Source organism: Terrapene carolina, unplaced genomic scaffold, assembly GCF_002925995.2.
Source record: "Terrapene carolina triunguis isolate 2854851 unplaced genomic scaffold, T_m_triunguis-2.0 Scaffold68, whole genome shotgun sequence".
Classification (NCBI taxonomy): Eukaryota; Metazoa; Chordata; order Testudines; family Emydidae; genus Terrapene; species Terrapene triunguis.
Window position 1 is genome coordinate 25,682,264 of NW_020664419.1, and position 16,832 is coordinate 25,699,095.

General features: G+C 46.5%; 1 protein-coding gene across 1 annotated transcript in view; it reads left to right on the forward strand.

The window, feature by feature from the left end:
* Nucleotides 1-7,154: 7,154 nt before the first annotated feature.
* The window catches only part of GRAMD4 (GRAM domain containing 4), a 128,816-nt gene continuing 119,138 nt past the window's right edge, over nucleotides 7,155-16,832 (forward strand). The window contains exon 1 of the mRNA XM_029910833.1: nucleotides 7,155-7,315. Within this exon, the coding sequence (XP_029766693.1) occupies nucleotides 7,287-7,315 (29 nt within the window). The 5' untranslated portion in view covers nucleotides 7,155-7,286. The remainder of the gene's footprint in view (nucleotides 7,316-16,832) is intronic.

Sequence of the window (16,832 nt, forward strand, 5' to 3'; positions counted from 1 at the left end):
GGAAGGATCAGTCGGTAAGTGTTTAAAACATGTAAACATTTATTTTGAACAGAACAGGAATATTAACAATATTAACAATGGGTTTTTCATGATTAGTTTGCCCTAGGCGCTTAACGTTTTAGTCCTTGGCAGTGCAGCTACTGCAAAAGAAGGTCTATATGTCCGGGGATAGAGCAGAAATCCTCCTGGGACATCTCCACGAAGCTCTCCTGGAGGTAATTGGAAAGCCTTTGCATGAGGTTCCTGGGGAGAGCGGCCTTATTGGGTCCTCCGTGGTAGGAAACTTATCCACGCCAGGCTATCATCAAGTACTCCGGGATCATTGCCTTGCAGAGCATGGCGGCATACGGCCCTGGTTTTTGCTGGCTTTCACGCAGCATGCGGTCTTTCTCTGTCCCAGAAATCCTCAGCAGTGATGTCGCTCATGGTGACCTGCTTTGAATTAGGGGAATGTTACTGTTGGGACTGCTTGCCTGTTCCTTTACAGAACTGTAACTGGCGGTTTACAGCCACGCGGTGGAGGCGGGAGAGGGGCAGCATACAGGGATCTTTCCCGGGGACAGCCGCAAGGGGGTGGGACAGGGGCAGAGTTCATGCTTGCCGGATTGCCAGCAGCAGGAACTGGCCAACGCTAGGAGCATTGCTTTGAACGTGAAAGGAGGGCACTGCTATAATTTAAGTTTTAAGCAGCCAAAAGTCTACGGCTTACCATGTCAGCCTGCTACCCGAATTCCGCTGTCCTGCCCCGCTTGTCTGATCTCCAGTGCAAGACCCCAGGCACTGAATGCGAAGGCCGAAAATTCGACCTTGTCCTGAGTGCGCATGTGATAGGTGCTGTGCATGGTCTTCTTCACAGAGAAAGACTATGTTCATTGTTCACAAAAAATTATCTTTGTGAGGAATTCACTCCCTTTTTCCCATCCCACAGCTACGACTGTTTTCCGACCTACCCTGGCATCCCCTTCCCAGAGGCTGGCGCAGATTAGGCATAGAAAGAAAAGGACACGGGACGACATGTTCTCAGAACTTATGGGCTGCTCCCGAGCCGAGGCGGCCCAGCAGACCCAGTGGAGGGAGAACATGTCCCAAATCCATCGATCACACATTGAACGGGAGGAAAGGTGGCGTCAGGAAGACCAGCAGGCGACTCAAACGCTGCTTGGACTAATGAGGGAGCAAACAGACACGCTCCGGCGCCTTGTGGATGTTCTGCAGGACCGGAGGCAGGAGGACAGAGCCCCGCTGCAGTCTATCTCTAACCACCCTCCCCCGCCACAAAGTCCCATACCCCCCTCACCCAAAGTCCCAAGAAGGAGGGGCGGCAGAGGCCGTGAAAACTGTCACTCCACCTCTGCAGACTGCTCGAGTACCAGAAGGCTCTCATTCCCCAAAATTTGATGTCCTTCCTTCCCGCCTCACCCAAGCCCCCGTCCCAGTTTTATCCCCTAACTGTGTAGTTGCTAGTAAAAATACGTTTCTGTTAATTACTGTTTCCATCATGTTCTTTTACAGGAGAGTGTGTTTGAAGGGTGGAAGGGGGTTGGTAATTGGAGAGGACAGTCACCTTTACCAGGGTACAGACACGGGGGCAGGTTCAGCAGCAGGTCACACACACATTGCAGTCACTAGGCACCCTGGTCAGTCTGGGAGGTGGTTTTCATGTTCTGTCTGGGTGTGGGCTATGTGACTTTGTGGCGGGGGAGGGCGGTTAGAGATCTTATGCAGCGGTCCTTATCCTGGATCACAGAGCCACGCAGCAGGGGATCTGTAACCGTCCTCCCCTGCCACAAAGTCACATAGCTCACACACACAGAGTCCCGAAAAGGAGGGGTGGCAGGCTCCGTTGAAACAACCAGTCCAGCACTGCGGACGGCTCTAGGAGCAGGAGCCTGTCATTCCTCGAGTTTATAAGCGTTCTTTCCATCACTACGCCCGCTCCCACCACAGTCTGCGTTCCAGTTTCAACCCTTTACCGCGAAACCCGTAATAAAGACAACGGTGTTCATTAACAAAGTTCCATGTATTTTATTTTTAAACGTGTGTTGGAAGGGGAGGGACGGGGTGAATGGGGTATGTAGCTGCAGAGGATAGTCAACATAAACTGGGTAAAGAAACGGGGGCAGGTTCAGCTTCTCTTTAAACAAAGTTAATAGTCACAGGTTACCCTGCTCACTGAGGAACCTAGCTTTCAAAGCCTCCCGGATGCACAGCGCGTCCCGCTGGGCTCTTCTAATCGCACGGCTGTCTGGCTGGGCGTAATCAGCAGCCAGGCTATTTGCCTCAACCTCCCACCCTGCCATAAAGGTCTCCCCCTTGCTCTCACAGAGATTGTGGAGCACACAGCAAGCTGCAATAACAATGGGGATATTGGTTTCGCTGAGATCAGAGCGAGTCAGTAAGCTTCTCCATCTCCCCTTGAGACGTCCAAAAGCACACTCCACCACCATTCTGCACTTGCTGAGACGGTAGTTGAAGAGTTCTTTTTCAGTGTCTAGGGCGCCTGTATAGGGCTTCATGAGCCAGGGCATTAGCGGGTAGGCTGGGTCCCCGAGGATCACTATAGGCATCTCCACATCCCCAACAGTTATTTTGTGGTCCGGGAAGTAAATACCTTCCTGCAGCCGTCTAAACAGACCAGGGTTCCTGAAAACACGAGCGTCATGAACCTTGCCCGGCCATCCGACGTTGATGTTTGTAAAACGTCCCCTATGGTCCACCAGTGCTTGCAGCACCATTGAAAAGTAGCCCTTTCGATTAATGTACTGGCTGGCCTGGTGGTCCGGTCCCAGGATAGGGATGTGAGTTCCATCTATAGCCCCACCGCAGTTTGGGAATCCCATCGCGGCGAAGCCATCTATGATGACCTGCACGTTTCCAAGGGTCACTACCTTTGACAGCAGTAGCTCAACGATTGCGTTGGCTACTTGCATCACAGCAACCCCCACGGTAGATTTGCCCATGCCAAAGTGGTTCGCGACTGACCAGTAGCTGTCTGGCGTTGCGAGCTTCCAGAGGGCTATGGCCACTCGCTTCTGGACACTCAGGGCTGCTCGCATCTGGGTGTCCTTGCGCTTCAGGGCAGGGGACAGCAGCTCACAAAGTTCCAGGAAAGTTCCCTTCCACATCTGAAAGTTTCGCAGCCACTGTGATTCATCCCAGACCTGCAGCACTATGCGGTCCCACCAGTCCGTGCTTGTTTCCCGGGCCCAGAATCGCCGTTCTACAGCATCAACATGACCCATTGCCACCATGATGTTCACGGCGCGGGGTCCCATGCTTTGCGAGATGTCTGTGCCACTCTCAGACTTCATGTCCTCACCGCGATGCCGTAACCCCCTCGCCCGATTTCTCAGCATTTGCCTCTGGAAAAGGTGGACGATAAGGTGCGAGGTGTTGACAACGGCCATAACTGCAGCGATGGTCGCAGCGGGCTCCGTGCTCGCAGTGCTGTGGCGTCCGCGCTGTCACTCACCAGAAAAGCGCGCGAAATGAAATGATTGCCCGCCGGCGCTTTCAGGGAGTGAGGGCGGGAGTGACGGTTGGATGACGACAGTTACCCAAAACCACCCTCGACACATTTTTTTCCCCAGCAGGCATTGGGGGCTCGACCCAGAATTCCAATGGGCAGCGGGGACTGCGGGAACTGTGGGATAGCTGCCCACAGTGCACCGCTTCCAATGTCGACGCTTGCCCCGTTAGTGTGGACTCACGAAGTCGAATTACTGCCCTTAGTGTGGATACACACGTTCGACTTTGTAATATCGATTCCACATATTCGATTTAAGTAAAATCGAACTACTCTCGTAGTGTAGACATACCCTTAGGTGTTACTTGTAACAATAGTAGCTCAAATAAATTTGTTAGTCTCTAAGGTGCCACAAGTACTCCTGTTCTTTTTGCGGATACAGACTAACACAGCTGCTACTCTGAAAATAGTAGCTAAAAGTGTTCAAACAGCAGTGTGATTTTTTTTAAGTTGACAGTATCCTGTTCATCTAAAGGGTTAAAGAATTCAACCCAAAAGAAACCAGAGACAAAAGAAAACAATCAGAAGTTGCGAGACAATGCTCATAGTCATGGGTGTGGCGGGTCCAGAGTAGTCCTCTGGCACTTTTGAGAGATGCAGGATAGTCCCCTTGCTTCCCTACAGCATTCCCTACTGTAGGCTCAGCATGCTACTTTCAGAAGTCCACGCCTGAATCTTCCAGAACGTTCAGTCTAGTTGTGTTCTCTATTCCTCCCTCTACCTGATACTTACCTGTACGAGTATTTCTGACAGCGCAGGGAGCAGAGTACTTGAGAATATGACAAAGTGTGGATCAGGAGATGCAATAGGACTGGATTAGCAATGTGAGTCAGCACCCATGCAACAGCTGGGAAATGGAAGATCTGGAGTGGATTAATGTGGGTGTGTAAACCAGGGGAAAGGGTGGAGTGGGGTGAGGAAGGGCAAGAAAGCAAGGGATGAACAGAGTGGCAAATTGTGACATGGAATTAGGGAGCAAAGAGGGAAAAACTGTGGCATGTGAAGTGGGATGAATGAGGGCAGAGAGCAAAGGGGAATGTAAAAGCAGAGAGGGATAGATAGAGGGAGAAAAGAAGGAAGTGGGAGGACACAGTAAGGGGGCTAGAGAACGAGGGAGCAGGCACAAGAGGGCAAAAGTGGAGAGAAGGGGGGAGTTTGTGGTAACAGACCTACAATTAGGTGGGATGGAAGAAGGGAGAAACAATGGATGAGAAGCAAGAGAGAGGAGATGGGAGAAAAAGAAAGAAAGGTAAGAAGCTGAGGAAATGGAAGAGAGAATGGGCTGGAGAAAACATATCCTGCCAGAACAGCACTTTTGACAGTCACAGAGAGGAGGCACTGCTGCTTCAAGGAGGGATGATTCCGGCACCAGGAAGTGCAGGAGATTAAAAAAAGAGATGGAGAATAATCTCCTGATCTCAAATAGGGCATAAAAGAAGAGACCAAAGGGAAGAAGAACGATTAATGTCCCTGTTTTATTGGCTTCAACATGCTTTCATGCCACCTCCCTTTTTTCTTCCCTGTTACAGTCCAAAGCAGTGCCAATACATGTCAGGAATGTGCCCCTGGACCTCATTATGGCTAAAGCAGCCTTTGTCCCCATGTCCCCTTATGTTCCTGGGCTCTATTAAAATATTTCAACATCGGAGTTCCTGCTCCTCCAAAATTATGACAACACCATTGCAAAATAGTTCAGGAGAGGATTAAGAAACAAACAAGGATAGAATTTAGAGAAAAGTTAAATAACTAGAAAAACTTACCAGTATGTAAGGAAAAATTAAATTGCTGCTGGTAAATAAACTGTCATTCCCTTGCACGTCAAATACTATGAACAAAGAAGGGTGTAGGATGTGCATTCATGTTAACAAATTCTTACTGTAATTAGCATGCATTCAGTGAAATATTAAAAAAAAAAAACCAAGGAAAAGAACAGGCTTAATAAAACGGATACTGAGGAATTGGAGTAAAACCCCAGGAAGACAAAACAAGGTTCCCAGACCAGTTTAAGAAACCAGAATTTTATTAGTAGTAACAGGAGCAGCATGTGAGGCTGAATGAAACCATATTTGTAAATGTGATATGCAATTGCACAAACTCCCTCCTTGGTTTGATTTTCCATCGGCTGACTCAGCCACTGCACAGATTGACTCCCCCACCTTTTGATTCATAAATTCTTGATAGTGTAAAAATAAAAAGTTAGAGTCAAAAGCATCATGTGAGCAAAAGGGCACAAGATGACGTGAAACACCATAATGTTGGAGGACAAGGAACATGCAATGAATCATCACCAAGTGAACAAAAATCCAAACCAAAACACCCAACAACAACAAGCACTACCCTCAAAGGAGATTGCAAAAATATAAAAGTCAAGATCATTCCCTGCAGGAGTCTGGAGGATACAACACATAAGAAGCTAAATCCTGTCTCCATTCTACTAGAGACACAGAATGAGGTATATCAATGCATCACAAAGAGTGTATGACATATGGTTTAAATTGCACAAGTGCCCAATTATGTATTCCTTGTGTATCCAAAGTCAAAAGAAGCTTTTGATGTACAAGGAATGTGGTATAATAGGGCCTTAAAGTATAACTGTCTATATTCTACAGTGTACAAAAAAGTTAATTAATATATAGTACAATATGCAGCAAATAATGCATGATAAAATGTAATATATAAGAAAGGTATGTAATGTTTACTAAATAACTACAATACATAAATATGTAGATATAAAGTGTGTAAATTATATATAATGTATAACAAAGGTATGTAATGCTTACTAAATAACTACAGTACATATATCTCTATAATGCAGATATAACATGTGTATGATCTGAATGACTTTCCTCCCACCCAATTTATGTCCTGGTCTTCTGAGAGCCAAACATTTATGTATGCGAGTAACTTCACTAACATGAATAGCACCATTGCTACCAATGGGACTACTCACCTGATCCATGTTTGCAGGATCAGAGCCTTAGACTGCGGGGCCCGTTGCAGGGACCTCCAACCTTACACAGCATGTCCTTAACTTTCAGGCTGTGAGCAGTGCTGCCCAGCTGATTGCAAGGGAGCTATTCACGCGCGCGAAGCACAACGCGGGGAAGCGGGATCCGCGGGACCCTGCGTGTTGGTAAAGCCCCGAGCACAACGGGACCCGCGCTTCGCTGGCGGCTTTCTGGATGCCACAATAAAAATGGCTCGTGAGACGGACATCGCGAGCCGCGGCCCAGAGCGGCTGGAGGGACCCCGGTGCCTAGGCACCTAGCAGCCCAGCCCGCCCGGCTAGACTCCCTCGCGGGCGACCCCCGGGCGCAGGCTCGGCGCAGCAGCAGGTGCACCGGGGAAGGGGGGGCGGTGACAGGTTTCTCTCAACAGCCCTAAAGGGCTAAAAGCTGCCTGGACTCCCAGCCCCCCGAGACCCCGCCGGGCGGCTGCGCCCACACCTGCCTCCCCCCCCCGGTGCAGCGTGAGCGAGCGGGCCGCGGGGGGGCTCCCGGGGGTGCCCCCGCAGCGCCGCCCCTCGGAGCGCTGACGCGAGAGGGCGGGACGCGGCTGCGCAGGGCGCGGGGCAGGGCTGGCGGCGGCGCGGGCCCGGCGGGCGGAGGAGGGAGGGAACAGACGACGGGCAGCGCGTCTCCCCGCCAGCGGCTGGGTGTGGGGCTGAGTGGCCCGCCAGGCAGCAGCGGGATCCCTCCGCGCCGGGCGGCCCCTGGGCTCGGCGGGGAGTCGCACAGAGCCGCGCCGCCCGCCCGCGTGAATGAGAGTGTGCACCGAGTGCCGGGCAGGGTGAGTCCGCAGCGCCCGGGAGAGGGATGGCGGAGACCGGCCTGTGGGAGACCCTTTTTCCTCCCCTTGAGGGAAACGCCCCCTTTTCGCCAGATCCAGGGGGCTGCCCCTTCCTCTCCAGTGCTGCGAGTTCCCTGCTCCCTCCTGGGGACAAGGAGACACCCACTCTCCGCCCCCAAAATCCGGTCCAAGGGGCAGAGAGCTGCTGCCTTCCCATCCGTGGGGCCATTGCCTCTCTGCAGCCCTTTGTCTGGCATATGCGGGGTGAGGAGCAGCTTCCCAGCCCCAGAGAGACTTTGTGGAAGGGGCTGGCTCCTTTCTGTGTGACCCGCCTTGCTTTGGCCTGTGGGAGCAGCGCCCTGTGCAGATGCCAGTGTCATTTGTGTAGTGCTTTCAGGCTGTGGAGGGTTAAGTATATTGTGTAGGGTTGTTGTGTCCTCTTGGATGTGAGTGGGGGAGGGAGCGGCTATGTTGTGCTTCACAATTTGCATGCAATTGTGTATTTGTGTATGTTTCACTATTGGGGCTATGTATGGGGGGTAGGTTGTTCGCTACTGGGGGTTATGTGGAGGGGGATTGTTGTGTTTCACTGTTGGGTGTGACATCAGCATCCTGAGTATTGGTGGGTGTGTTGTGTCTTACCCCATGGAAGCAGAACCCTTTTTGTGTATTTGCTGGTGAAAGCAGCACTGTGTAAGTATGTATGTTGTTGCCTGTCTCAGGTGAGAGCAGGAAGGTGTCTGGTCAGTTTATTTGCAGTGTGGTTAGAAATGGGAGCCTTGGGGGTTGTGTTTGTTTCACTTACTTGCTCTGTGACCTCTGGCAACTATCCTCTCTGGGCTTATGTTTCTCACTGTGTAAAATAGTGATTCTCTCTATCTACCTTTTGGGCCTGGTTGTTGCCTTTTTTATGCTTGTTTTTCATATTGCTTTGGAGGTTCGTCCCGCTCTTCCCTATGCAAGTTATGAAAATTATTCCTGGCCCTTCTCATGTTGGAGCGTATTTGGCTTTAGATTCCTTTCAAGGAGTTAGGTAAATCAAGGTTTACAAAAAAAGAAAAATCTAATGAACTAGTTTATTTTTGTTTCCCTAGGTATTTCAGTAGCTATGAAGTAAGACTTAATAGTGTTGTGTAAGTACACTATGCAGGACACTAATAATCTCCATAAAGATCAGATGCTGGGGGAGATGAAGATACTCCTTAAGCACATAGGGATACCCTACTCTTACACTAGGAACCTCCCCTGCAAGATACATTCATTTTTGTAGTGAGGATTGGGGTTGTTGATAAAGTGACCCTGGCAGACCCGCTGCTTTTCTGATCCTGAGACTTTTCTCTGATATGCAAGTGGAAGCTGGTCCTTAACACTAATGCATTCTTTGGGATGCCTGGTAGGGTCTCTCCTGAAGCAGAAGTGAAGGACAGGAGTGACCTGCACACTACTGCCCTGCATATATCACCAGTGTCTTGTATAAAGAACCGATTCAGGTCTCATACAAACTGACTACATTTTCATTTGAAAATAAACACCTAATGGAGTAAGACCTACTGCAAGGCATTGTCTAGTTACTTCATTAGGTAGGGATTGAATGTCTGTCTTTAGTTTGAATAAGCATGCTTAAATGCAGTATCAGCAATGTATTATCTGAAATGCATTGATCTTAGCAATAAGGCGTATCCAAAAATGACTGACAATGTGGAGCAAGAGGCAGAGGAAGAATGAAGGAATGATAGCAGCAAATATTTGTCTACGGGTTTCCTCTTTCAAAGAGACAGTAAAGGGAGGGGGATGAATTGAAGGGTAGAGGCTCATCTGAGTTCCATTGATAGACAAACATCTGGTGTTATACAGGCTAAGCTGTGTGCCAGTAAGCTTATTGAAGAAATTGTCTTCTGGTGGGTATGCCCACGAATATATTGGTAGATTCCTCTCTCCAGCCTTCGCTGAGTCCTTTTGTCGGTAAGGAGTAAGTGATTTCTCTAAAAAATTTTGCAAGGTGTTATCAAGAGTCAATTGAATTACTGAAGCTGTAAACGCTTCTATACTAATCCATTTTAGATTGAGTGAACTTGAGTTTTAAGCATGTATGTGGTGAGGGGGAAGGATAGGCAAGATTGATTGCATTAGACCTTAGCTTTCATGTCGGGGTGGGGGGGAGATGAGCATGTTTACTAAACTAAAGAATCTAGTTACAGTACTTTAGAATGTCAGATACTCTAGAGCTTCTGCAGACTCTGCCTTAGAGCTTTTATCTATGGTTGTTAAATACTTGTTTAACTCTTCTCTTTAAAATGGTAGAGGTCTGTACAGCAAACCAGACTCTCTTGAGCACCTCCATGTGTCTCTGTAGTTACTAAAAATGCAGGAAAGTGATATCCTTGTAAAAGTGCATTGGCTCCCAGAAACACACTTCTATGGAAATCTTTTTAAGGCTTAAAGCAATTTTAAACTTATGAGATTGAGTGTTTTAGAACTATGTTATTAGTAACACGAGCAATTATGCAAACTAACTAAAAATCTGATTTACATTTCAGCACTTCCTTATGCTACCTGTTGTGGAGGAGGGAGGGAAGTGTGTGCAATACATTTAATGTGGATGGGGAAGATGAACTAGAAAGTCTAGTTCACTTTCAGGTTCTCATGCCCTAACATAGTGGCACAGCATTAGGCCCTGCGCCAGCACGGAGCAACATGCTGTCAGACCCTATGCACCTAGTTCCTTTCAGGATTCTGGCCATTGGTTGTAAAGTTGGCAAAAATATCCTTAAATCCAAACACACTTGTTTAAGTGGAAAACAGCTTTTGTCTTTCTTTCACCCTGGCTCTTGTAGGTACATCACAGTGATCAGACCCCATAGTGACTCATGGGGCTTTTGGGGATGGAGTGGAAGGGTTCTCCTGCAGCATTGTTCCTATCTGGCTCTGCAGATATATCCTATAGAGCTAGTTGCCTCAGGTAGCACAGCAACCAGTTCCTGTGGAGTCCCATTCCCCTTTGTGCTCCTGCACCTCCCTGCCCGCCTGCAAGGGTTTTGGATTGTTATGGGGGAATCAGGTGAAGACAGCCGATTCCTACTGGAATTGTGCTGTCAGGGTAGGGGTAATTGGAGGAGCAGCAGGAAGAGATACCCGGAGGTTACTTTCTGTTAGATTGTAGGATTAGTAGGCCATGCCTTTTTCTTTCTTTCCCTGTGATCTCTTCTCAAACCTCCGCTAGGTGATGGTAGGAGGTCCTAGGCACTGAGTCCAGCTTCAGTTTTCTAGCTTCTCTGTCCTGCTCCACTTGCTTTTTTTCCACGGGAAAGGTTAAGCTAGCCCTTTATTAGGTATAAAATGGTCTCTCTGTCATTTCAAGCAGAACATTGATGTTTAACACAAGGTATTAGCTCAGCCATACTAAGGCAGAGACTAAAGTGTGCATAGAATAACTTGTAGCACATTTTTCAATATACAAAGCTCTCAGGATGACCTTGAAGCAATGACTTCATAGCTTAGCGTATGACGAACACTGCAAACATTTCAGACATTCTTATCTTAGGCAGTTCCTGTATTATTTCAAGAATGTTTGCAGTGTTGTTGTAGCGGTGTGGGTCCTAGGATGTGGAGACAAGGTGGGTGAGGTAATATCTTTTATTGGACCAACTTCTGTTGGTGAAAGAGACAAGCTTTTGAGCATACACAGAACTCTTCTCCAAGTAAGTTTGTGTTTACATATATATATATTTTAATCTCCATCTCTTCCCCCCCACTTTTTTATTTTTTATTTTTTAAATGAATATACTGCCTTAAAGTCCTGGTCTACTTGACCTCTGGAGACTGAACTTCGTGCACAGAATACATACCTTTCTTTGAGGTGCCAGGCCTAGTGGCTTCAAACTTGGCTAGGAGGGGCCACTTCTAGAAGTGAGTTGTTCAGTCTCCAAACCTATTCAGCTGGCTTCCTCTGCTGGGACGGCAAAACCTGTGATTCCACTTCTGGTGGTGAACTATCAACCAGGAAATGGACTCAGACTCACACTGCATTTCATGTAGGCTACCAAAAAGCCATCAGTTTGTAATGACTTTAGGTCACTATCAAACTACACTGTATTACACTTGGTGATTGAGATGAAAGGATCCATATTACATGACTGTGCAGTTCCAGTAATCTCTTATTGGAGTAACTTCTGTTGGTGAAAGAGAAAAGCTTTTGAACTAAACAGAGCCCTTCAGATCTGGGAAAGGTACTTGTCTACACTACCCAGTTTTGTCAGCAAAAGGCAGCTTTTGTCGATAAAACAGTGGATGTGTGTACACTATAATGCTCCTCCCGCCGACAAAATAAAACCACCTTGATATGAGAGACACAGAGCTTTTTGGGGCAAAGGTAGATTGACAAAGTGTCACTGTAGATGCTGCGTTCGTTACATTGCTGTAACTGCTCCCCAGGAGTATCCCACAATGCCCACCATGACCGCTCTGCTCACTCTTTTGAATCCGCTGCCTTGCATCCAGCTACACAGTCATGTGCACCTCCCCTTTCAAAGCCCCAGAAGGTTTTGAAACTGCTCAGCATTGAGAGCTTACATAGCTACCACCCAGCTGAGCATGCTGCCTGGACTACAGGGGAGGGGGTGGATCGCCTTGGTCTGTGGGGAGAGGAGGCTGAGAGCGAGCTTGGAGGGAATCACAGAATCAAAACATTAACAAGTAATTCTGCTCTCCCCGCCACTAGGACCGCAACGGCAGGCAGGCTGCTGCTGCTGTGGGGGGCAGAGGAGAGACTGCTGTGCTGTGCAAAGCTGGAGAGAGAGGCAGGGGCTGATGTCAGGGTGTCCCCCACCGCCTGCTGGTATACTGGTCTCTGCTGAGCTGGGGTGGGGAATGGGGGACACCAGCTGTCTGAGTACCAGCTTCTGCCTCAGGATTGGTTGCTTCTGGCAGCTGTCAGAACTTAGAGACTGCCTGCTGACACACACTTCCCCCCCCCCACACACACACACTTCTCCCCCTCCCCCCAGTCTCTCTCACTCCCTCAACACACACACACACACACACACACACTCTCTCTCTCTCACACCCCCTGTCACACACATTCCCCTCCACACACGTACACACTTCTTTGGGCTTCTTGTGTTGGTGCTCAGCAATGTCAGTTTGGTCAGATTACCAAGTGCTACTTTAAAAAGTGATTTAAAATGTCTTACTTCTCGGGCACACACAGCAGTAATTACACGGTTCAGAGCATGGTGCAAACAAACAGTGCCAAGCTCAGCACACAAACTGCCCCTGTGAGGCATTGCAAACCCTTCCCAAAGCACCCTGCAGCCAATTGCACTGTGGGATAGCTACCCACAGTGCACTGCTCTGTGTTGATGGAAGAGCTGCTATTGTGGATGGGCTTCACTGACAGAAGGAGCATAGTGTGGGCATGCAACAGCAGTTTAATTACAGCGGTGGCTGTATGTCGGTGTAACTTGCGTTGACAAAACTCTGTAGTGTAGGCAAGGCCAGAGTGTCACCGCTAAATGCAAGGTAGAACAGATTGTTTAGCATTAATAGGTAACATGTATTATATGAGACCATTCAAGGTGAAGTGGCCAGCTAACACCAATTTAGTCGGTTACAGATTGTTGTAATAAACTACAAATCCAGTCTTTTTATTAAGACACTGATTTTTGAGTGTTTAACAAAGTTATGAATATAACCTCCCAGGCTCATCTTTTGAAGGTGTTGTGTAGCTTTCCTTTGAGGATGAGGACTGAGAGGTCAGATATGGATTGATCATTTTGTAAAAAGTGTTCGCCCACAGGTGATATGGTGTTTTTAGAGTGACAAGGGTGAGGTAATATCCTTTACCTCTCCCACTTTGTCTCTCTAACATCCTGGGACCAACACAGCTGTAACAACACTGCATACAACAGTGGTGTTTTTGTCTTTTATTATTTTACTGTGTGAGTTCATTTGAGAATGTAGTGATTGTCTGGTTTCACCTATATCCTATCTCCTAGAACTGGAAGGGACCTTGAAAGGTCATCAAGTCCAGCCCCCTGCCTTCACAAGCAGGACCAAGTACTGATTTTTGCCCCAGATCCCCAAGTGGCCCCCTCAAGGATTGAACTCACAACCCTGGGTTTAGCAGGCCAGTGCTCAAACCACTGAGCTATCCCTCCCCCCGTAGTTGTTGTTGTTGGGGCAGTAGTCATATGTGTTAACTACTTAAGCTAAAGAATCCGTTCCGCCTTGCATTTAGCTGTGACACTCTGAAAGCTCAAAAGCTTGTTTCTTTCACCAACAGAAGTTGGTCCAATAAAAGATATTACCTCATCTGCCTTTTCTCTTTAGTATCCTGGGAAACAACATGCTACAACAACACTGCAAGCAGTTCCAATAACTAAATCGCTTTTTCAGTGAAACTACTCTGTTCAAGCAGATATAAATCATAGCTTCCAAGACTTTTCTCTGCTGCTGTTTTGTGTTTATGAATTTGGAACACCATTTAGGAATGTTGGATGACTTGCCAAGGTCACTCATGACTTGCTGAAATTTTCTTTAAAGCTAGGTTGCTGGTCAGGATCCCCCACGTTTATCAAGCCTAGCAATGATGCCAACAGTAACTGAACCTTCCTAAAGCAGTAGCTACAGCATAAGGACCTGATTCTGCATGCAGAAAGCTTGCAGGTCTCCCATATGGGCTTGGAGAATAAGGTCTAAAAGTTAACAGGTTCAAATGGCTGTTCCAAAGCTTTCATGACTGTGTTCTGTGCCACTATCTTCTTTTCCTTCCATTGTAAACGATTATTTCACTCACTTCCAGTACCAGCCCATATTCTGTAAACAGTCTCTAAGATTGCATTCTGACTAGAGCTCATTGGAAATCCTTCAACAAAATGTTTTTTCATTAAAAATGCCGATTCATCAAAATCAAAACTTATTGCAAAAAAGTGTTGGTTTTGATGAATTTCACATTTCAGATTTTTTTTAAAAGCTTCAGAATTGGCAAAATGTTCCATTTTGACATTTTTTAAACAAAGTTCTGTGTTTTTGGTTCAAAATGATTATGCATTTTGAAATTTAATGTATATATTAAAATAACCCACCAAAATCAAAACAGAACACTTTGACCTGAACTAATTATATTTTATTTTTGGTTGGTAGAAATTTTTGAGATTAACTTTTATGTGGATTGGGGGGAAAAATTCAAAATCTAAAATTTTCCTGGGATGGAAAGATGGCTTCTTGTTCAGCTCTAGTTATGATTGTGTTGCTGGAAGTTACTTTCACTTTACTCCCCTAATGTTAACTGACAAGAGGTGTTAGACCCCTGATGTTACCACTGAATTATAGAATCATAGAACTGGACGGGACCTTGAGAGGTCATCTAGTTCAGTCCTCTGCACTCAAGACAGGACTAAGTATTATCTAGACCATCCCTGACAGGTTTGTCCAATCTGCTCTTAAAAATCCCCAATGATGAAGATTCCACAAACTCCCTAGGCAATTTATTCTAGTGCTTAACCACTCTGACAGTTAGAAAGTTTTTCCTAATGTCCAACCTATACCGCCCTTGCTGCAATTTAAGCCCATTGCTTCTTGTCCTATCCTCAGAGGTTAAGAAAAACAATTTTTCTCCCTCCTCCTTGTAACAACCTTTTATGTACTTGAAAACTGTTATCATGTCCCCTCTCAGTCTTCTCTTCTCCAGACTAAACAAACCCATTTTTTTTTTCCAATCTTCCCTCATAGGTCATGTTTTCTAGACCTTTAGTCATTTTTGTTGCTCTTTTCTGGACTTTCTCCAATTTGTCCACATCTTTCCTGAAATGTGGTGCCCAGAACTGGACGCCTAATCAGCGTGGAGTAGAGCAGAAGAATTACTTCTCATGTCTTGCTTACAATACTCCTGATAGTACATCCCAGAATGATGTTTGCTTTTTTTGCAACAGCGTTACACTGTTGACTCATATTTAGTTTGTGATCCACTATGACCACCTGATCTCTTTCCGCAGTCCTCCTTCCTAGGCAGTCATTGCCCATTTTGTATGTGTGCAACTGATTGATTGTTCCTTCCTAAGTGCAGTACTTTGCATTTGTCCTTATTGAATTTCATCCTATTTACTTCAGACCATTTCTCCAGTTTGTCCAGATCATTTTGAATTTTAATCCTGTCCTCCAAAGCACTTGCAGCCCCTCCCAATGTATTCTTTATGCCATTATCTAAATCATTGATGAAGATATTGAACAGAACCAGACCCAGAACCGATCCCTGCAGGACCCCACTCATTATGCCCTTCCAGCATGATTGAGAACCACTGATAACTACCATATATACTCGTTCATAAACCGAATATTTTTGGTAAAAAAGTGATGCATCAAAGAGCGGGTATCAGCTTATAAATGGGTCTACACCAAAATTTGATGATTTTAAACTCTATGGGATCATTGAATTGAATATCTAATACATTGTTGTTTTGTTTACATGGAGCGTCTGCAGGAATGGAGCCCCTCAGCTCCCTGTGGTCGCGGTTTGCTGTTCCCAGCCAATGGAGCTGCGGGAAGTGGCGACCACTGGGAGCTGAGGGGCTCTGTGCCTGTGAATCCTCCAAGTAAACAAAATGTCCAGGTCCGCTAGCAGCTTACCCTAACGGGCCAGGAGCCAAAGTTTGCCAACCCCTGAAATATAGGGTCGGCTTATGAAAGGGTCATACAGTTTTTGCTATTTTTACCTATCCATCTTGGGGGGGATCGGCTTATAAATGAATGGGCTAATGAATAAGTATATACCGTCTCTGGGAACGATTTTCCAACCAGTTATGCACCCACCTTACCTTAGCTCCATCTAGGTTGTATTTCCCTAGTTTGTTTGAGAAGGTCATGTGAGACAGTATCAAAAGCTTTACTAAAGTCAAGATATACCACATGTACTGCTTTCCCCCTCCCTCCACAAGGCTTGTTACACTGTCAAAGTAAGCTATCAGGTTGGTTTGACACGATTTGTTCTGTTATTGCTGACTGTTATATATCACCTTATTATCTTATAGGTGTTTGCAAATTGATTGCTTAATTATTTGCTCCATTATCTTTCCGGATACAGAAGTTAAGCTGACTGGTTTGTAATTCCCCAGGTTGTCCTTATTTCCATTTTTATAGATGGGCACTATATTTGCCCTTTTCCAGTCTTCTGTCTCCTATCTTTGAAAAGTCATGGAAGACAATTGCTAATGACTCAAATATCTTCTCAGTCAGCTCCTTGAGTATTCTAGGATGCATTTCATCAGGCCCTGGTGATTTGACTTGTTCTTTTCCTTTTAGACTCTGATCCTACCTCATTTTCACTGGCATTCACTATGTTAGACATCCAATCTCCACCAACCTTTTTCGTGAAAACCAAAACAAATAAGTCATTAAGCACCTCTGCCATTTCCACATTTTCTGTTCTTTATAATAGTTTCAACGAGTTTGCCTGGTACTGAAGTCTGGCGTACTGGCCTGTAATTGCCGTGATCACCTCTGGAGCCCTTTTTAAAAATTGGCA